Source organism: Nycticebus coucang, chromosome 2, assembly GCF_027406575.1.
Source record: "Nycticebus coucang isolate mNycCou1 chromosome 2, mNycCou1.pri, whole genome shotgun sequence".
Classification (NCBI taxonomy): domain Eukaryota; kingdom Metazoa; phylum Chordata; class Mammalia; order Primates; family Lorisidae; genus Nycticebus; species Nycticebus coucang.
In genome coordinates, this window is record NC_069781.1 from 85,881,679 (window position 1) to 85,904,110 (window position 22,432).

Below are 22,432 nucleotides of genomic sequence, written 5' to 3' on the forward strand. Positions count from 1 at the left end.
GTATCACTTTATTTTAATTGAAAAATTCTATTTGATTGAAAAACTCTAATAAATACTGAAATATATTCCTTTGGTAGTACTGATTGCAAATTAAATATCTCCCTTTAATTTTGTCCTTATCAGAGGCATCACATTGCTTCCCTGATGACAAGCTATATAGAACATCCTGGTAGTGATCATTGTGGCTACTATTTATTCCATGTGTATAATGTGCCAGGCAATGGGCTACAGGAGATTTTTCCTTGGCAAGTTCATTAGAAGCTTAAATTTTTACATTTTTTGTTCTTGACTTCATTGACATTTAATTCACTTCATACCATGTCTACCTGAAGCTTAGTGAGGTAAAGAGAAGATATCCAAGTGCTACTTTGAGGGCTATTCTGGAGAAATGGAAGTGGCCATTTAGAAAGAACAGAAATTGCATTTGGAATGACACAACCTGAAACACAAAAAATATTCCATTTCTGTATCTGCCAAGAGCAGAAATCAGGCACATGATGTGGTCATGTGCATTCCACTCATACCCCACAGCAGGATTCCTGAGTACTTTGGTTTCCCAAGTTGTTACTTGTTCTGTATGTTCAAATAGCAGATGAGATCACCAGGGACCCCCTGTTTCTGTCCCCCTTCGGGGGATCCACAGCAGATTTTTTTTTTAAAGAGAGCCCTCCTATCTGGTTCTGTTTCTCTACTTTCCAAGTCCAATATGATTAGTATTAAAGAAACAATATGAAATACATCTCATCTGGAATAAACTGCCTATCAAGACTGATTGTGAATTTTAAAGGAATTTTCTCTTCCTTTAACTTTTTTAAAAGAAAATTTTTATCATATGTTGTATCAGCTATACAGCCTCACCCATTTTTAATTATGTAAGATATTTACATTGCCCCAAAGTCAAATCTACAAAAATAATATCATCGGAGAAGTCTAACATTTCCACCACTCCCCATTCTATCCCTCTATAAATAACCTTTTCTTAGTTTACCATTTAATCTACACTTTTTTTTTTTTTATTGTTGGGGATTCATTGAGGGTACAATAAGCCAGGTTACACTGATTGCAATTGTTAGGTAAAGTCCCTCTTGCAATCATGTCTTGCCCCCATAAAGTGTGACTTTTTAAAAATATTAGTAAATGCATTTATATTTTAATTTCCCCAATCTGAGATAAACAATAGGGTTCTAATAATTTTCAAAACACTTTGAAAAGTATGTGAAGTGTAAGGGTTAACACTGTTAGTTGGCTTTTAGGCCAAAAGGCAAGAAATATGATAATTTTGTGCCTGTTTTGCAAATTAATAATTCTGAATGTTTTATGACTTGTCAAATCTCAAGGCCGTGATCTAAAGAGGGGGCAGCAGTAAATTTGGATTAAGATATTGAAAATTGAAAGAAGGCAATAAAGAGTTTGGAGATTTTAAGATAGATGAGTAGTGTTGGACACTTCAATAAACTAGAGTATCTCCAAAAGGCATTCCTACAGTAAACACGTTAAAAGCAAATTTCACGAGCAGAGTGACTTTATTCACAAACAAACTACTATTCCTTCTCATAGATCGAATTGCACAGAACATCATTAAGTCCCATTTGGAGACATGTCAGTACACCATGGAAGAGCTGCACCAGCTGGCATGGCAGACCCACACATACGAAGAAATTAAGGCGTATCAAAGCAAGGTACTCTGAAGAACTATGGGGAAGTTATTCTGTGATCACCCTATTTCTGGCTTTCTCAACCTTGGCACTATCAACATTCTGAGCTGGATAGCTCTTTGTTGTAGGGTCTCCCCTGTGAATAATAGGATATTAGCAGCACCCCTGATCTCTACCCACTGCATACCCAGTTCACACGCGGTTGTAACAACGAAAAATGTCTCCAGTTACTGCCATGTGTTCCCGTGGAGGCAAAACTGCCCTTATTGAAAACCACTGTCCTGTTTGAGTGACTGCAGGGACTGTGTCCATCAGATGATTCTAGGAAATCTCATGGTGACGTCTTGAGTCCAGGCAAGAAGTAGGTGCACTAGAATAACCACAGCAGTAATAATAGTCACAACTCACAACAAAAGCATAGAACAAAGCTTTCTACTTTTTTTCCCCTTGCCCTACTCATTTAAAAAGGGCCCAGATAAAAAAAGACAACTCACTCCATATCATTATTATTATTATTATTATTATTGCTATTTTTTTTTGATCCTCTGAAGAAGTTTTTAAGGAAAGGAATTTGTTGTTGTTTTTCAGTATTCACATTGCTTTATTTTGGAATAAAGATCCTCAATTATAAGATTTACTTGGTGAGAAGAAAGAAAAGGAGGGAAAAATAATAAGCAATATTTCCATTATTTTAGCATCAGTATTTCAATAATTGTGGCATATTGAGGTTCAAACAGGTCAAATTATTATCTTAGGGAAAGAAAGAAAAGAAAATACTGCCCTCCTCTTTTAAAGGCATCATGTAAATTCCCACCTTGGGCCAAGTGCCGGACAGCAGCAGGAAGGCAAGCCTGAGTATGTTACTGACTCTCCCAAGAGCTGTTGGCCCTGTTTGCATTGTGTTCTCTCTCTTGAAGTCCAGGGAAGCGCTGTGGCAGCAGTGTGCCATCCAGATCACTCATGCCATCCAGTACGTGGTGGAGTTTGCAAAGCGGATAACAGGCTTCATGGAGCTCTGTCAAAATGATCAGATTCTACTTCTGAAGTCAGGTGAGTAAGGAGGAGAGTCATGGGGGGCCCATTTTAGACCAGGATGTGGTTCACCCTTAGCTCTGTGTTGATTCCAGGAAATCCTCCTTCCCAGATGTAGCTGGTTTTTACCACCCACATTGTCAGCCAACTCCCAGAGGAAACTCTCAGTTATACAAATGCCCTGATATTCATTCAGTTCCCCTTTGAAGTCAAATACAATTTTGCTCATTGAAAGTGGAGTTATTAATTGCGGAGGTTGAGATACCCAGCTTGACAGGCAGTGTGAGTAATTAGCGTGTCAAGGTAGCTGAATTGCTGAGCTGGCGCTAAAACATACTCCTTGCCTTCTGTAAAGCAGAAAAAAAATGTGGGCTAGCTGAGCGCTGCCTCTGTGGTCATTTCCAATCATTTTAATGAGGGTAGCCTGCAGCCAGTACACACGGGGGGAAGCTCCTGGAGCTCTAATCTTCCCCCCTCCCTTCCCTCACACTCTCTGACACACACACACAATCGCTTTGGAAGTAGCTCGAGAAACTCTGCCTATGATTGACTTTGCAGATGCTATTATGAAACAGGAGAAAAATGATTTGTCTTTCTAGGCTTCTTTTAAAATATAGAAAATAAGATCCATTGTCATGTTTCTACTACTCTTCATGGTCCTACGCCATGGTGATAATAAAAACATATATATATATATAATATTCATACATGTTTGTGTTTACCTATGATATTTAATCTTGTGAAATTAGTATTATTATTTCCATGTTACAGAGAAGGAGGCAAAGAATCAGGGAAGTCAAGGGCTATCTTCAATGTGACATAGCCAGTGCATGGCAAAGCTGGGTTTTGAACTTGGGCCGAATGTCAATTGTTACACTACTCCTAAGTTGTTGCTGCTTCTTTACCAAATGATCAAGTTGGTGCAGATCTTGACCCAAGCATTAACTTGATGTATCAGTTACCTATTGCTGTATGTAAAAACAACCCTGAAACTTAGTTAAAGAACAACAATTTATTTTGCTCTCAAAGCTACAATTTGGGCAGGGCTCGGTAGGGAGATGTCATCTCTGCTCCACATGGTGTTCACTGAGAAGCCTTGACTGAGGGCAGGAGGATCCACTTTTGAATCAGACAAGGCTGCCAGCCGTGGAGTGCTGGCTGACAGCCTGGAGTTCAGCCAAGGCTCTGGGATGGGACCTCACTTCCTCTCCACAGACTGTCTGGACCTGCTCATAGCATAGTCACTAGACTTGGAAAGCTAGCATTCCAAAGGAACAAGGCGGTGTGTGCTAGATTTTTCTGACTTGTCTCAAAAGTCACCTGGGGTTACTTCCACCATACTCTATCCATCACGACAGTCATAAAAACCCTCCTGTATTCAAGGATAGGAGACATAGTTCTACTCCTTGATAAGGGTTGATAAGGTCCTAGAAAACATGTGGAATTGAAGGTAATCCTGACCCTCTTTGAAAATAAGGTCTGCCACACCTTGAACTAAATTCTCTATATGGCAGTTTCTTTATTTATAAAATAAATAGATGAACTAGAAATAATGAATTCCAAACTTACAATTGCATCAGCAGCATCAAGGGAGATTATTAACAGTTCAGAGACATAGACACCATCGCAACCCCATGGAATCCAAATCTCCTGAAGGGGAACCCTGTTCATTTTATTTCTGAGACCCAGATATGACCAACTCATGGGCTGACATTTGGCTGACTACTGAACCATATAATCATTAGTATCTCCTTCTAGTATAAAAATGTTGACCCAAGTATAAAAGGAGGGATACTTAATCTCTTTAACCCTCCTATAACTCATCTACAAAATGGGGCTAATGAAATAACCCTGAAATGGTTATTGCAAGGAGTAAATATGATAATGAATGTAAGGGACCAAAGAAAGTGCCATCCATGTATAAATAATAAATAGAAAAGCATTGCTTCAATTAATATTTACAAATCCTCCCTTATGGATAAGCTCCTATACTAGGTGACATACCTGAGGGAAAGCAAAGAGAAATCAAGTCAACATACATAGCAAAGAAAATAAAATATAGCAATAAATACAAAGAGGTGGCGTATAAGAAATGCAGCAAAGATACAAATTTGTGCCCACCTTGTGTTACTCTGTGGAGGCAAAAGCCCATTTCTCTAAAACATGGAGAAACTATACAATACTTCCTCAGCGTGTTAATGGAAGTTCAGAGGAAAAAACAAAGGTAGGAAACAAATTAATTCAATAAATATTTACCAAGCAACTACCATGTGTCAGAGGTTTGCCCCGAGTCTTGGAGATGCAAGAGTAAACAAAATAACCACAATTTCCTATTGCTGCAGACAAGGTTCCTGCCCTTATTTTATTAATAGTGCATTTAAGAATTGAAACTGGCTTTAATATTAGTCAAAAAATAGAGAGAAATGTTTTCAGAAAAAAATGTTGCTACCCTCCAGTTTAACTACCTGTAAACTACATTTTCTCTTTAATTCCTCACATAAGTACCAAGAGAACTTTGTTTCTAATATGGTTATTTTGAAGCAAGGAATATTGCAGAATTTCTGTATGTAGGCGTCTCTGTGTGTGCCTGTGTCTGTGCACATGTGCATGTGTAGTATGTATGTGTTTTAAAGTTCTTGAAAGTCTCTTGACCTGTGCATAGTAATAACCTCTTTATTATTGGACATACATTGCAGATTTTAAATTTTTTTCATCACAGGTTGCTTAGAAGTGGTTTTAGTGAGAATGTGTCGTGCCTTCAACCCATTAAACAACACTGTTCTGTTTGAAGGAAAATATGGAGGAATGCAAATGTTCAAATCCTTAGGTAAGTTTCCCTTTAATGAGGACACAATTTTATTAGCTACCATCAGTTTCTCCACTTGGATTGAAATTGATCCATGAAATGTCTCGATTCTTTGATGTGAACTAATGTCTCATTCAGTAAGAAATGAACCGAGTAAGTCTCTAGTCCAGGTAACCTCTCTTGATTTTACAATTGTGATTTCTTATTTGAAGGGAAGGAGAGGACTGTGGACTCTATTGAGTACAGACCTATTGAGGCCTTATTCAGAAATAAATGAAGATAGATGCTGAAAGAGCTTGGCTGCATTATAGGCTGCATTATAGGCTGCATTACATTCTTTATGTAATTATCCTTTCTTTTACTTCTTAGTTTCCTGTTTCACAAAATACATTATGTAGACAGACCACTAGTGATCCATGGGGGTGACTTCCTACAGTTTTTATGTAAATTCATAATCATGAGATAAGATACTTAATTGAAAGATGTGCTCCATCACTTGCTTCTCACCAAGAACACTTAATTCATGAAGTTCTGGGGAAGCACAGACAGAGTCAATGCCAGCCTATCCAAAATGATCCTCAGACTGTCTTTGTGGGAGGGCACTGAAAGAGTCTTTGGAAAGGTCATGTGTCATCCCATCCAGTCATCAGTGCATGACGGTGTGGCTAAGAAAAACGTTAACAAAGATGGGCTGATGCCAGGAAAGTTTTTAGTGATTGATAGTGTCATTTGTTCCGTATCCTGCCCACAGACACCAAAGAAGGCTACTGCCCTTTCACCTCTTGTGCTGTTAGTTGATATGGCAGCCAACAGCAAGTCCATCAGGGCTGGCAATGTTTCCTGTCTACAGTTGATACACATCCATGTCATCTCCAAGGCTAGATTTTCAAGAAAGGAGGAAAAGCCTTGGCAAGCAACCCCAGTATATTTCCACTTTCATCAAATAAACATTTATCAGGGATCAGTGTAGAGGTGCAACATTATTTTGCCAAAACTCACCATGGCTAAGTAGCTGACCTGTGAGCTGTGAATTAGAAGGTAAAAATAAACTCTGGCTCCTCAATCAAATTTCCAGGGAAATTACCATATTTAAAGATACCTCATCTTTGTTCCATAAGATGTTTCTACATCTCAGTTTGAAGCCCGGGACATTCTACATTGCAAGTTCAAGTGCCACTAAGATTAACAATCCTTAGCCCCTCTCTGTAATGATTTAGGTTTTCTGTGAATCTCTCTCTATCATTAAAGATTCCCCAAATCACTTATTTAAGATTTTTTTAGTTGAAAATAATTTAAAATTTATAGGATTAGATTCAGGTTATGTATTGCCGGCCAGATGTCATGATGGACACGTACCGTGTCAATTTGCCCCTCGGTAATGTTGATTTCAATCCTTGCAAAGATGTTGCCTAATTTCCTTGTTCTATATTTAGTATCAAATCTTTTTTTGTTTTTTGTAGTTAGGAACTTAGAAATATCTTTTCTAGATGTTGAGTATACAAATCCTTGAATAACTTTTTGATTATGAAACTTGTCTTACGTATGCCTTATTCCAAGTTCAAGTATTTTCATTAAATTTTCCTTCCTTCTTTATAGGTTCTGATGACCTAGTGAATGAAGCATTTGACTTTGCTAAGAATTTGTGTTCCTTACAACTGACAGAGGAAGAGATTGCTTTGTTCTCATCTGCTGTTCTAATATCTCCAGGTAGGGAGGTCTCAGATCCCTTATCCTTTTATTAAACTTGTTTTACTATCTTTAACATTGATTACACCTACCTAAGTCAAAATGTTCAGGGGAAACATTAAAAAACTATATTTTCTTTAGCAAGCTTTTAATATTTTGGACAATGAAAAGGAAAATAGTCTAATATTTATTAAAATAATTGATTTTGTCTCAAAAGCAAGAGTAGGGCATATGGTAGGGACCACTCTGGATTCAAATAAGCAATATTTTTACTTAGCTAATAATGAAGACATAAGTGGTCTGAGTTACAGCTAATTCTATTTTGACTTAAGGATAAAGTGTGTAGGAAATAAGTGTTTAGTAGGGTGACCATATTCAGAATAGGGATCTTAAATAAGTAAAGGTACACTTTCTCCTCTTTAAACGTCTTTCATTGGCTCTTGCCTCCCAGATAATGTTGCTGTGCTCATTTTAGGCACACACCAATGTCTATTTTCTTAGCAGTACATTGAGCCTTGAACAATGTGGGGGTTAGGGACACTGACCCTCATGAGGTCAAAAACTCCAGTATAACTGCTGATTCTCCCCAAATTTTGCTAATAGCCCACTGTTGACCATAGTATTACCAATAACATATATAGTTGATTAACACATACTTTGTATGTTATATGTATTATATATTATATTCTTGCAATAAAATGAGCTACAGAAAAGAAAATGTCATTAAGAAAATCTAGAAAATTCCAGGAAGGCTATGTTAACCAGTGTGATGAAAATGTGTCAAACTGTTTATAAAACCAATGTATGGTGCCCCATGATCGCATTAATGTACACAGCTATGATTTAATATTAAAAAAAAAAAAAGAAAATCCTAAGGAAGAGAAAATGCATTTACTATTTCTTAAGTGGGAAGCGGATCATCCTCTATGTCTTCACACTTAGAGGGAAATCCTGCCAACGAGTGGACCCACACAGTTTAAAGCCATGTTGTTCAAGGGTCAACTGTATTACAGCTTTAAAAGGAGGGAGAACAGTAGAGGAGACAATGGCCCCTGCTAAAGCCTGGCTGGTGGAAGGGAAAGAATCTCAGACATGGATTTGGTCGTTCTGGTACCAGCACTGTCACCATTTATCTGTGAGACCTTAAATACCAGGCCCCTCAGAGCTTCAGTTTCCTTATCTATAAAATAAGAGGGCAGGACTCAGAAATAATTAAGACCTCTACCAGCTCTAAAATGCAATAAAATACCAAAAAGTTTTCAAAGAAGTCAAGGTGAGACTCTTAGGGATCAACTAGAATTATAGAAATTAAAATACTTTTTAAAAGCATATACCAGGTTGAAATGTAATAACAGTATAATCATAACATATAATCATGATAATATGTAACAATGATATGATAATAAACGCATAGATGAGAATTGAATCGCTTAGCTGTCTGTATGGTTAGATTTCAAGTCAGGGGGGTAATGGCATCATTGAAAGCTCTCATTTTTTTTTTCTTTTTATTGAGAGGGAGTCTCACTCTGTTACCCCAGGCTAGAGTGCTATGGCATCAGACTAGCTCACAAAAACTTCAAACTCCTGGGCTCAACCAATTCTCCTGCCTCAGGCTTCTGAGTAGCTCGAATACAGGCACACACCAACACACACAGATAGTTTTCTAATTTTTTGTAGAGATGAGGCCTCCCTCTTGCTCTGGCTGGTCTCAAACTTCTGGCCTCAATTTCCTCCTCCACCTCCCAGAGTGCTAGAATAACAGGTGTGAACCACCACTCCCAGCCCCAGGCTAATTTTTATGATTGAAAAATTCATTCCTTCTGTAACCCATTTCTCTCTATAGACTAGATCTCCTTTCTTATATGCTAATATATTTTTCAATAAGGCTGGAAGAAATTACTCTTACCTGTGATGTAAAATTACATCTCTTATCTATGATATGTCATTCTAGCTGTATTTGCCAATAACATCAATCTCTACACTTTTTATCTGTTGGGCTTTATCATTCCTAAGATGATCCTCAGTGGTCTTATCAGAGTTTTTTTTTAATTTGCTGCTATTTTTCATTTAACCACTTTATCAAAAATGGAAATTAGTTCTCACATGGAGTGTTTTTACTAACAGTTTCTTTTATGGCTCTGTCTAAAATCAAGCTGTTCCTCTGGGCCTTTTTTTTTTTTTTTTTAAACCCTAGAAAGTTTCCCAGGACTGAAAACACAAAGATAGAGAGAAGTGACAAGAAATACTTATTTCTGATAGCAACCATATGCCAAATAATTTCTCATTGCATGTGATTATTTTCATTGAGAACACTTCAACAGAAAACTAAATCTAAGCCTCTGGGTCTATGGATGAAGTAGATGGTTTTACTCTTGTTCAGAGGAAGTGTTAGAAAGAGTCACTCTCCTCTTTGGATATGTTTGTGGCAAGTCAGTAAATGTCAAGCAGTAAATATTTAAGACATGAAATGTTAAACCTGAATGATCTGTGAAAATGACTGCCCAGAAGGAAGGCTAGCCTGTTCCTTATGAGTTAGAAATCAGCTGAGCTGTTTAGCCTTTTTCTAGAAAGAACGTACTATTGCCATCAAATTCTGAGGAGTCTGGAAGCACAAGATTTGGCTTACTCTACCTAATGGGGAATCTTCCAGTGTTGATAGCAGACCCCCACAGAGAGGCTTCAGCAACCCCAAATACCTTGTTTGGCACCACCGTGGCTTACTGCCATACTCAGAAAGAGAGGGAAGACTGATCCAGCCCGTGTAGTCTCCATCTCCTGCTAGACCCCCCACCACCAGCTTCTCCAGGTTCTGAACTTAAGAGCCACTGTCTATTCAGCTCCAAGTGGCTTGGAGAAGGGAGAAAGAGAGAAACTTAATTTATTCTGATTGACAATTGTCACTGAAGGCTTTTTGTACTCACTTACGTAAGGGTTTGCTTAACTGTTGGCTAGACTTGTCCTAGCCCTGTCTAAAATTACAGAATCAAGTTTCTCACCTGACCTGACCGGTGTTCAGGAGGATCATGTCCAAGTTCTTTTCCATGAGTGTTTGTTCAGCAGAAGATTCTAGGTGTCTCTTCATTGAAGGTTCAACCTGAGGCATTAATGCTGGGCTGAATTTTGTCACTACGGTACATAAAGCTTCTAGGAAGAAAGGAAAAAAGAAAGTATGGAGAGAAGGAGAGAAGGATGGAGGAAAGGGAAGTAGTATGGGAGGGAGAAAAGGAGGGAGAAGTAAAAAAAGAGGGAAAAAAAGAAGGAAGGAGGGATTACGTATTTCTCATTTAAAAATTAAATATGTGCTCGGTGCCCATAGCAGGGCGCCAGCCACATACACCAAAGCTGGTGGGTTCAATCCCAGCCCAGGCCTGCTAAACAACGACAACTGCAACCGAAAAATAGTAGGGCATTGTGGCAGGTGCCTGTAGTCCCAGCTACTCAGCAGGCTGAGGCAAGAGAATCACTTAAGCCCAAGAGTTTGACGTTGCTGTGAGCTGTGATGCCACAGCACTCTACCCAGGGCGATGTGAGACTCTGTCTCAAAAAAATAAAATAAAATAAAATAAAAATAAATAAATAAATAAAAATTAAATATGGAAAAATAGGACTCAAGAATAAATTTTCAAAATTGGTTCATGTTTATGTCACATACATTATAAAATAGCTTCCGCCGCTGATTATTGAATACACTGAGAAAAAGAAATGGGATCCTGATTACCAAAAATATTCCTATAGAATAGACTTTCTTTACTTCTATAATTCATTTTCTTCATAAATTTCTAACTTCCGCTTTTAAAGAAAATATAAGCCTAAATCCAAAGAAGGAATGAGAGATTCCTTTAGATTGTCATAAACAATAAGAAACAGTAAAGGAGTTTGTTTGAACCATTGCGTTCTCTCCAAACTGATTTCTGTGCCATTACAGCATGCATTACTGTCATCATGGTATTGCTTTTATTTATGATTTGCATATATAATGACATATCTTCAGAAGCAATTCAGGACTAAGTAACTTGAAGTGGGTCTGAAACTCGGCACTTACAGGCCATTGGTAAAATAAAACAAAGCTTATGTTCTCTCCCCTTCTTATCCAATTCCTTTTCCTTTTTCAGACCGAGCCTGGCTCATAGAACCAAGGAAAGTCCAGAAGCTTCAGGAAAAAATTTATTTTGCACTTCAACATGTGATTCAGAAGAATCACCTGGATGATGAGACCTTGGCAAAGGTAGGTCTGCAGATCACAGAAGCACAACTACCACCAAGAGAAGGCAGTGGGCAAAGGAGGCCTAGTTAGGGACCAAGGGAAATTTGTCAGCATCAATTTCTGAAAGTTACCAAAGGCTGCATGAACTTGGAGGTGTGCATTTTATTTATTCATTCATTCATTCATTCATTTACTTATTTATTTTTGAGACAGAGCTTCACTCTATTGCCCAGGCTAGAGTACCATGGCATCAGCCTAGCTCACAGCAACTTCAAATTCCTGGGTTCAAGTAATCCTCCTGCCTCAGCCTCCCAAGTAGCTGACACCCAGGTTCCCACCACAATGCCTGGCTAATTTTTCTATTTTTAGTAGAGACAGGGTCTCACTCTTACTCAGGCTGGTCTCAAAATTCTGACCTCAAACTCCTGCCTCGGCTTCCCAGAGTGCTAGGATTATAGGTGTGAGCCACCGTGCCCAACCTGAGGCATTCATTTTAAGAGAGAGACTAGTTAAAATATAATGGATAGAGAGGAGAAGGATGTAAGAAGACAAATCAAAGGAACTGAGAGTGTTTCATGAGAAGAACCAAAGCTTGGAGCAAGAAAACAAGCCTTCAAAATTCATATACAAACAAAAAAAGACTTTCTGCCAGTTCTGGAGTCCGGTCTGGGCAAAAGTTAAGAGTGGGCAGATACTTACTCAAAGTAAGGAAGAACAATCCCATGATGAGAATTGTTGAACAGAGGCGTGGATGCCGCTTGAAATAGTGAGCTCCCTGTCCCTGGTCAGGTTCTGGTAGCTGCTGCCCTGTTCATCTCCTAGGTGTGTTGTGAATTGGCATTCTTACTCAGAGTAAAAGATTAGACTGATGATTTGTAAATTTCCCTTCAATGCTAATATCTTAAAGCAGGGTTTTCCCTGAGGTTCTTTCGAAATGGCGACGTATCCCACAGGCAAAATATATGCAACATGCCACCAATTAATTTCTGGATTCAGCTTAATTAAGAATCATGATGTTTAAGAAGAACTAAGAACACTAAGAACAATTGTTTACCAAAGTACAATAATCACAAAAAGAAGAACTATTTTCAATGATTGATACTCAGCACTATTTTATACCTTCAGAACTGGAATTTTTTAGAGAGTAAGAAACTAGGAAATGGAGCTTATTCTTAGATAAATATGATAGGAATCCTACCTACTCTTTGTATTTTTACCATTAAAACCTTCCCACTCGGCCCTTGAAGTATTTTATTTTAAAAAGGGGGAGGGTAAAGACTCTATTTGAAGACACCATCAGATTTTACTTTGCACATACAGAGCACTGCTATAAAAAACCCCATGAGTTAAATATGCTGCTTCATTATGGTAACATTTTGTTAAAATTAACGCATCACTAGGAAGAACATCTCCACATGGTGGAGTGATAGTTCTCTTTGACGTAGCTTTTCACTTATTATGTGGTCAAGGACAGATCGCCTGCTCTCTGCACCTCTGGTTTCTCCCAGTCAAGAGCAGAACTTCAACATGTTTTCAGATTCACTGGGCAGAAAAGAAGGTAATGTGAACATATGCCTGTTAGGTAGCAAATGCGCATCTGGCTAATTAATGTGGGGGAATGTTTCTTGTATTTGGGATCTCTCAGAAACTTTGGTCCCCGTATTTACCATCCTAAAATTGAGGTCTTAAAAAACCCAGAGTTAGGTGAAAGTTTTGTTCTTCTACCAAAGGGGTTGTCTGCTAGCCTGAAAACCATGGTCTCATCATCTATAAAATAAGGAATAGAATTTCTTTTCCGTACAGATGTGTTATTGGTCCAAATGAGATATATGCCACATAAATTCTAACACACTGTAAAATTGTGATTATTACTCCCTTGGGAGGGTAAAATGTTCATGCTTATGTTCCTTTCTACCTCTCAATGTCTCACTGGTGATTTGAGGAATTTGAGATAGAAAGAAGACAGAGAGATTGAAGAAGGAAATGTATTTGATGCCAAGGGAAAAAAAAATTGCAACATCCACTATAGATCAATTTAACTCCCTTTCCTCCCTCTTTAGTGGGAAAAGTACACAAGTCAGTTCTTCTTTTATAGAGAGGTAATGCTGCAAAACTGAGAATGCATTAGAAGAGGATGATTTCTTGTATAGAATTCACTGGAGCCAGATAACAAAGCCTGGTTTCCAAGGCCATGTGTAGACCCTGGGCTTTTGTGTGTACCCTTTCTTGTAACAATCATCATTTTAATGGGATGTTATTCAAATGAATGCAGACTGACCACGAAGCCAAGTGAGAATTGGATTCTCACTTATCCCAGCTCTGAAATCTGTGGCTTCGGATAAGTCACTCCACTTGTGTGAGTCTCACACTCATCAACTGTCAAGAGCTGGAGGAGGTGGGAGTGTTGAGTGAGTTCCTCCAGCTCCTGACTGATTTAACACCCAGAAGACAAACGAACCACTAGTGTATAAGACACAGTGACATTGAATTCTCCAGAAGGAACAGTTTTATTTAAACACCAGAAAAACTGTTCCACTCCACCACAGATCTTCTCATCTTTTCGGAAATGTTCCTTGTGCCTTTGTAGTCCTGGGGTTCTTCTGCCTCCACAATTCCTCTAAAACAATGATGGTCATCCTTGATGTTCCTCATTTATAGAACTCTTGGGGAAATCCAGTAAATGGTGTGAAACCTATCTCCAGAAAAATGCACACATACCCAAAATGTTGTGTTCAAATCCAGAGAATTAGGTTAAATTTGCAGTAGTGGGGGGGAAGGGAATACACCTGCTTTCTGTGTAATGTTCAAAATAGTATTTCTACCACCAACCAGTTCAACCCTGTGCAGGTGTTACAGACATAAGGTTAGAGGTACAGGGATCACACACACTCATTGAACTTCCTCCTGAAAGCACAGTCTCTAACACACTTTCTCCATGTCCACTTCCTGAAATTAAAGTTCAGGTAGCAAGCTTTCTACCTTTGGCCAAACTTTAACCCAGGGAAGGTTTGAAAATTCAGGGATTCTGTGTCCATTAACTAGAAGATTTCAGTCCCTCTATATTAATCTGGCTTGAAGTTTTTTTGGGGGGAGGAGTGGTTAGGGCAAAGCACACGCTGTTAAAGAATCTAGTTTCCGGCTCAGTGCCCGTACGTAGTACAGTGGTTATGGTGCCAGCCACATACACCGAGGGTGGTGGGTTCAAACCCGGCCCGGGCCAGCTGAACAAATGCAACCAAAAAATAGCTGGGCGTTGTGGTCAGCACCTGTAGTCCCAGCTACGTGGGAGGCTGAGGCAAGAGAATTGCTGACGCCCAAGAGTTTGAGGTTGCTGTGAGCTGTGACATTACAGCACTCTCCTGAGAGTGACATAGTGAGACTCTGTCTCAAAAAAAAAGAATCTAGTTTCCTCTCCTCATCAGCATAATGATGACATGTAGCATATTTATAATGAATCTTCAGTTTTATAACAAACTTGCTGGTTGAGTGACCTGAACACGTGACTTAACCTCTCCATTCCTCAGCACTCATTTATATAATGTGACTACAGATAGTACCAATGCCGTGCCAGTCACCTCAAAGGGTGCTTATTTCAAAGACTAAATGAGATAAAATACAAGTAAGCTGGGCAGTCTATAACAGGTAACGTGGAGGTACCATGGCTGTGGTGGTGGTTCTTGACAGAGAAATTTTATTTGAGCAGGAAAATTTTTATCCAAGAGATAGCATTTTTGAGCTAATCACTGATGGCTGAAAACTATTTCACAAGAAGGAAGTTGGGAGGTTGGACACGTGCAGGACGGCTTTCTAAGGGAGGGGCCGTGGCACGGAGGTAGAAAAGCATAAGGTACATTCAGGCTATAAATAATAGTCAGGTCTGGCTGGATCCTGGATTTGAGAAGCCAGGAAATGAGATAACACTGGTCACTTTCACTAAAACTCATGAAAAAATACATACATATATATTTAAAATAAATATACATATATATTTTTAAGCCCCATATGACTAGAGGAGGCAGCCCATCTGTTCTCTGGGCTTCACTTCTCTTGTCTGGGAAATGAGTAGGTTGGGCTGCCTGGTCTTTAAGGTCCCTTCAGTTTCATATTCTTTGACTCCCGAAAGGAGAAAAACAAAGGTTCCTCCTGACATCTTCTGTCCTGCTGTGTTCAGTCTGGTGTGACTGTGTTAAGTACTCTTTCAATGCTTTACCGTTACAATAAGCAAAGACAAAGATTGATTTTGCCAAGTCTTGCAGATCCGAATTAGAACTCTGTGCACTATGGTCATGGGTGATAGTCCAACCCCAAAGCTGCAGAGTGTGCAGAGTCTGTAAAGCCAGGTTTGGAGGGCAGCATCCCTGTCAGGCTCCCTGCAGGCGGGAGATGCACCTTCCATTGTTTGCGCTCTGGGGGCTGCCGGGACTCACGTTGACAGGCTTACTTCAGGGTGCAGAATGCTGTGAAGATTGGGAAGCTGGGAAGCTCTTTCTCCACTCAGTCAGGAACAGCAGGGCCACTGCGGGGAAAGAGAAAGAGGCAGTGAGTGTTTGGACTGTAAAACGGATGCTTCTGTTCCCAGGCTTCCTCTGTTAAAGGCACTGGATCTGCCTTTCTTCTTGCCCTGACTGTACAGGCACACGTTGTAGAAGAAGGAGGAGTCAGACCAGCTAGGGCCAGACTGTGGTACACTCACGGCCAAGGGCAAAGCTTGGATCCTGCTCATCTGGCCCCCCCGTGCACGTTTCTAGTCCTTTCCTAAAAGCAGCCAGAGCCATGTTTGATGTTGGCCTTGCCCCATCCAGCTTCTCCTTTTGTGCCTCCTGGGTAATTAGTATCATGAAATGTTGTTAGAAAGCCTGTTTGTTCTTCTCAGCACTCCTAGAGGTATGTCCTTGCTCAAAGCTGGATTGAGAAGTTTGAGAATCGCAAACCCTATAACAATATGTGTATCAAACAGGAAGGCAGAGAGAACTCTTGGCGTATCTCAGAGGCAGAGCCACTCAGCTCACCATGTGCAGGCTTAGAGGAAATGTTGTTTTTCATTTTCCCATAGCCTTAACACTCAGCGAGTACCATGCCTTCAATTCACTTCTCAAAACATGTTCAACCTTCTGTACTTGTGCCTTACTATGAGCTGTCCATGCTAGTTTTCTGGAAATCACAGGTCTCACCACACTTCTTTCCATGCTGACAAACCCTTTCTAATTCTTCTAGGATGTGGAAGAGTCTGTAATTCTTTTGCTGAAGATCAGAATCTCACTCCTCTCTTTCCTCTTATTTCTGGCTATCCAGAACATTATTACCTGTCCTCTTCTGGGCTCTCTCCTTTCCAGCTAGTCTTCCCAAGCTCTTAATGACCAAGTAGATGTCCTGGCCACATCCCTTCATCCCTAAGCTGTCACTTATACATCTTGCATATTTGATCCGCAAAAAATATTTGTCTAAGATTATACCATGTTGATGGAAATGTAGGGGGGCTCTAAGTTTAGTTATGGGAAGAGAATATCCTGACCAAGAAGAATGACTGATCCGTGTAGGGACAAAAATGTTTCTTGAAGGTTCAGCTTTTCAGATTTTCTGCTTGATTCACTGCCGTCCACAAGTGGGCCTCAGAGGAGGCATATCCTCTCTTTCACAGCACAGCCCAAGAATAAACACTAGACCTTTCTCCTGGTCCCCCACAGCACCATGGAGAAGAAGCTGGGATTTTTAAAAAGACATAATCCATATAGGCTGTGACATAGGGAAGATTGACCTAAATCCAAATAATCAGGTTTAAAAGGTCCAGTTTTCCCCAGCACGTACCCATCACATTTTAATGTGGCCTCAGGAAGATGAGGGAGAGAACTGTCCCTTCATTTCCTGACTTCTGACCTATTTCACTGTGGCCAGCACTACCTTGAATATCTTCTATGCAAGATCTCCTTCCTGAGCCTTTCAAAGACTTGTGAAAGGAAGTGAAAAAGAACGTAAAACACCTCGCTTATACTTTTCATGATTTTATATATATATATATATGTTGCAATAATATTTTTAGGCATTTTGAGTTACATAAAATTTATTATAAAATTAATTTCACCTGTTCTTTTTTTACTTGTTCTAGTGTGGCTGCCAGAAATTTTTAGATTACATCGGTAACCCTCATCATATTTCTATTGCATGTCATTGATGTAGATTCTTTAAATTTCAAATAAGAGGACAATTCACCTCTCCTGCCTACTTCGGACATGTCCTCTCCTTTCCACCATTCTGTCTCAGCAAAATCCTTTTATGTAGGTGAGAGACCTGAGCATTACCTTCACCTTCCAGCTGAAACACTATCTAAATTATGCAGCCTTAACTTTGCAGGACGTAACTTACTATCTGAATACAACATCATAGCCACAGCTTTCATGCTGCCAAGAAAACATTTACATGGAAATAGGATGAAGTAAGAAGTTTTTATGGGATTCATCATTTTTATTCACTCAACAAATATTTTTTGCGGATCAAATATGCAAGATGTATAAACATATGCGACATAAACTCACATGCTGTGGAGTATCTCAATGACTATAATGAAAAGTGGTGCATGATCAGAATCACATGACTGATAGGCCCGGCGCCCGTAGCACAGTGGTTATGGCACTGGCCACATACACCCGGGCTGGGGGGTTCGAACCCATCCCAAGCCAGCTAAACAACAATGAACTGCAACAGAAAAATAGCTGGGCATTGTGGCAGACATCTGGAGTCCCAGCTACTTGGGAGGCTGAGGCAAGAGAATCGCTTAAGCCTAAGAGTGTGAGGTGAGGTTGCTGTGAGCTGTGACACCACAGCATTTACCGAGGGCAACATAATGAGACTCTTGTTTCAAAAAATAAATAAAAAAACAACATGACTGATAAAAAGATTGGTGATGGTTAAAAGGGCTATGTGCCAGGCACTATGCTGATAGATTCTAAATAGATGGGCATTTAACTCTCAAAACTACACTTTTTTTTTTTTTTTTTTTTTTTTTTTTTGAGACAGAGCCTCAAGCTGTTGCCCTGGGTAGAGTGCTCTGGCATCACAGCTCGTAGCAACCTCCAACTCTTGGGCTTAAGCGATTCTCTTGCCTCAGCTTCCCAAGTAGCTGGGACTACAGGCACCCACCACAATGCCCAGCTATTTTTTGGTTGTAGTTTTCATTGTTGTTTGGTAGGCCCAGGCTGGATTCGAAACCGCCAGCTCTGGTGTATGTGGCTGGTGCCTTAGCCGCTTGAGCTACAGGCGCTGAGCCATCAAAAGTACACTCTTATCTATCTATCTCTTCAAGTGACTATGTATCTTGCCTGAGGTTAATCAGCTTGCAAGTGGGGGAGCCAGAATATAAACCCAATTAGGCCAATTCCAGTCCCCAAACTCTTAATTTGGGTGCAACTACTCCTAAGTATATGAGAGGCTCAGGAGGCTCTTTCTGGCTCAGGAATCTGTATGTTCCCAGGGAGAATTACAATAGAATGAGCTAGGAAAGATGCATGCCAACAGGTTTACTAACTTCATAATCTCTACATCTGTTCCCAGCATAAGATAACACAACTGTATCATCAACATTAGAAGGAAGCTCATTTTTCTATTATAACAAAACCAACCCATTAAATAAAAATGTAAAAGATATAAGGCTTAAATAATCCTATTTTACATACTAATAATTGAGATTTTACTTGAAAGAAATTATTTCTGGTCAGTCTCAGATAAGTAAAACTGTTAGGATACAAATTTATAAAAATCGGCCATGTTGTTTGTAGATAGAGTCTGTAGAGCAAACATTCATTGAAAGATCAATGAATACTGCAAAAGGTCACTTCCATTGATTTGTACTTGCCTTCTCAATGAAATCAAAATAGACTATACTATGATGAATAATGGGAAGTTGATGCCTCAAGCTTGCTTATTCTTCTTGCAAGATACTAGGTCTTATATTAGAATTCCTAGCAAGTGGGACTAGGGAGTTGAATTCAATTTCATCTTGAACAGCAAGCACTGCCTAAGGAGCACATGAAAAACCCCTACCTAGATGAGGTGAGTTGTGGTCTCAGCCTCCCCATTCCTGTTTTTCTCTAGTCAGAAATGCCTTTTATACCTTAAAATGTCTATACCTTTGTAAAGCATAGAGCACACATAGTGAGAAGTTCTCAAGTCCTGAGTGTACGGCTCAGTGACTTATCATGATGTTAACATACCTGGGTGACCACTAGGGAGGTAAAACCAGCTTCCCCAAAGCCCCCCTCAGGCTTCCTCCCAAAAGGAAATAGACTTTAAAATAATGCAAGGATAGGTAAAATTGTAGAAAACAGCTTCACAGATTCCCCCACATTTTTAAATTTCAAATCGAAACTCAAGAAACATAGCTCTCTCCTGGGATAGTTTCCTACTTCAACCTACATTTATTATGTGTAGGTAGTGTGTGCCAGGTGCAAGGAGAGAATGGGAATGACACATGGCAGTTTCCCTTGAGGAACTCCAGCGAGAGGCCAGATTATTTCAATCTAGTTTAGCTTTTCTAGTTTGCTGGCATACACTCCAGGCCTAACATGCAGAAGTTCCAAGGGTTGTCCATCAGATTAATGATCTGTAAATGAGAAGAGAGGTTTTGATATTACTCCTCATTCACCAAACTTCAAGTTGATGTATTCATTAGGACTCTTCGGTTACAAGTAACAGGAAACAACTCCAAAGACCTTAACTGAAAAAATAAAAAAATAAATAAAATAATGGAGAGAGATCTCACAGAACCCAAGGTCAAAACTTCAATCGCCGTTCGTGAGTTACTGGAACAAGGAGTTGGGAAGTCTTCAGAATTCTCAATCTTGTTTGTCTTTGTGCAGGCATCTATGGCATTCTTTTCCCTCTCTGAATCCAGTCTTCTCTGCTTCCCGGTCCTCAAGATGAAGTAGCAAGCTCCTAGCTCCCTAGGTTACTTGTAGTTTCAGCTACATCCCAGCCCCAGCTGAGTCAAGGGTTGGTTTCCACAGTGGTCAGCCAGGCGCAGGGTAGAAAGAATACGCGCTACAACATGGGTGCCAAGCGTGAGGCTGGGAAGGGAGGGCTTATGACCTGGAAAGCTATCTCAGATTCACTTTCATAATTGTAATCCAACTGTCTACATCTGGCTCAGCCAAAACCAAAGAAAATTGAATGGACACATGAAATAGATGTGTTCAACCTTACTTGATGCACCCTGTTTTCATCGGTGCCCCTGAAGTTTCTCCCACTTTGATCAAACTGTTGCCGGCTTCCTGGTTCAAGTTGGGGGGCATCTTGATGGCTGGGAAGCCCACATCTACAACATCACTGGTTTTACCCTCTGCGTGTTCCATTTTCTAACATCAAATGTGCCAGTTATAAAATTGTGAATTTTCTCATAAAACCGTCGTCTGGGAACAAGTATAGGATTGTTATCTCTTCTCAAACAGCTGCTTTTTCTTCTTGTAGACCCCCGTAGGTATAAGCTAAAGCTTCCTTCTTATAAGAAATGCTTGTCATAAGAAAGGGATGAGTGTGAAAATGCCTTTTTATAGACCCTCTGTCTACTTCTGCTATGAGGATTATTTAAACATGAAGGAATTTCATGATGATTTAAAATTGCCTACCCCCTCCATCTCCAAGTGCTTCTGGATCACCTCCCCAGCTGTTTAAAAAGTTGTTGAGCCATTAACTGCTGCTGAGGCTGCTCTGAGCTCCCTTTGAAATGGGGGTCCCCTGGCTGCAGTACATAATATTAATGAGCAGTAAGTGACTGCCTGCTGCTTCCTCCACCAGGCCCTTCTGGGCTCTGACAAGTGCTACTGCTGCCTCCGCAAGGCCTCCTGGCCCATCACGCCTCCAGAGTGATGGATATCCCTGCCAGCACTTCTGTTTCCTCAACTGATTGGTGTCCTGCTATCAACCTCTTCCGAGAGCATAGAGGCTGGGGAAGCTCTTTGTCTTTCCCGGTGCTGTTTGCTCAAGTGGTCAGGGTGCTCTTAACAAAAAGGAATTCTCACCAGTCGACCCATTCTTCAGATGAGCATCAGGGACTGGTCCAAATCCCAGAAAACAGGGCAGCACGGGGCCCTGACCCAGACTCTTCTTGAACCCCAATTTTTGGCAGGAAAGAAGCAAGGGTCCATATTCACTTCTCCAAACCAGACACCTAGATGACTATTTCCAGGGCAAATGAGCAACTGTAGAAGGGATATGGTCATCCTTTGACACATTTAATATCCCACACCACCTCTTCACTAAAGGAGCAGAAAGAAGCTCGGTGTGGTGGTGCACTCCTGTAGTACCAGCTACCCAGTGGGTTAAAACAAGAGGATCACCTGAGACCAGCCTGAGCAGCATAGTGAACCCCTGTCTCTAAAAAAAAAAGGTAAATAAACTAAAAAGCAGAAAAGTGCTTCAATGATTGTAGTACATAGGATTCTACTTTATGGATCATGATTAATAACATGAGCCATTTACTTGAATTGCTACAAGAAAACGAAAACTAATATGATTTTGCCTTGCCATTTTAATAAAAGCCAAGGGTTGATTTTCCCACATGTATATGTAATACACAGAGATGCTACTTTGGATGCTTGGGTAAGGGATAAGCTAGTTTTCTGCCCTGCATGTCACTTGACTGAAAAGTGTGGCCTTAACTCTTTCTTTCCTTGAAGAAAACATTATGTGGGAACGGAGGCATGACAGCTGCCACGTATATTATTATGTACAGATGTGCCAGGCAGCTCTGTAAAAAAATTGATGTTGACTTATTCAATCTTCACAATATCCCTCTGAGACAGGGACTGTTACCACCATTGGATGGATAAGGAAACTGAGCAGTTATGTGACTTGCCCAAGGCTATGAAGGGCAGGGACTGAAGCCCAGGAGGCCTGGCTCCAAAGCCACGGTCTTTATAAGCAGGCTGATCTTCTCTAGGTACCACATGAGCGTCCCAGGGATCTCCATTCTTTGTCTTTCACCAAACTAATAGAATGAAGCAGGTGGACACCTCCCTCTTTAGATAGACATTCCTTATTTGCCTCCTGAAAAGGAGTTAA

At 40.1% G+C, this 22,432-nt stretch overlaps 1 protein-coding gene across 1 annotated transcript in view; it reads left to right on the plus strand.

Annotated features, from left to right (window-relative positions):
• The window catches only part of RORB (RAR related orphan receptor B), a 197,873-nt gene that overhangs the window by 165,852 nt on the left and 9,589 nt on the right, over positions 1–22,432 (plus strand). The window contains exons 5-9 of the mRNA XM_053576450.1: positions 1,558–1,679; positions 2,573–2,705; positions 5,407–5,514; positions 7,090–7,200; positions 11,292–11,404. Coding sequence (XP_053432425.1) covers positions 1,558–1,679; positions 2,573–2,705; positions 5,407–5,514; positions 7,090–7,200; positions 11,292–11,404 — 587 coding nt within the window. The remainder of the gene's footprint in view (positions 1–1,557; positions 1,680–2,572; positions 2,706–5,406; positions 5,515–7,089; positions 7,201–11,291; positions 11,405–22,432) is intronic.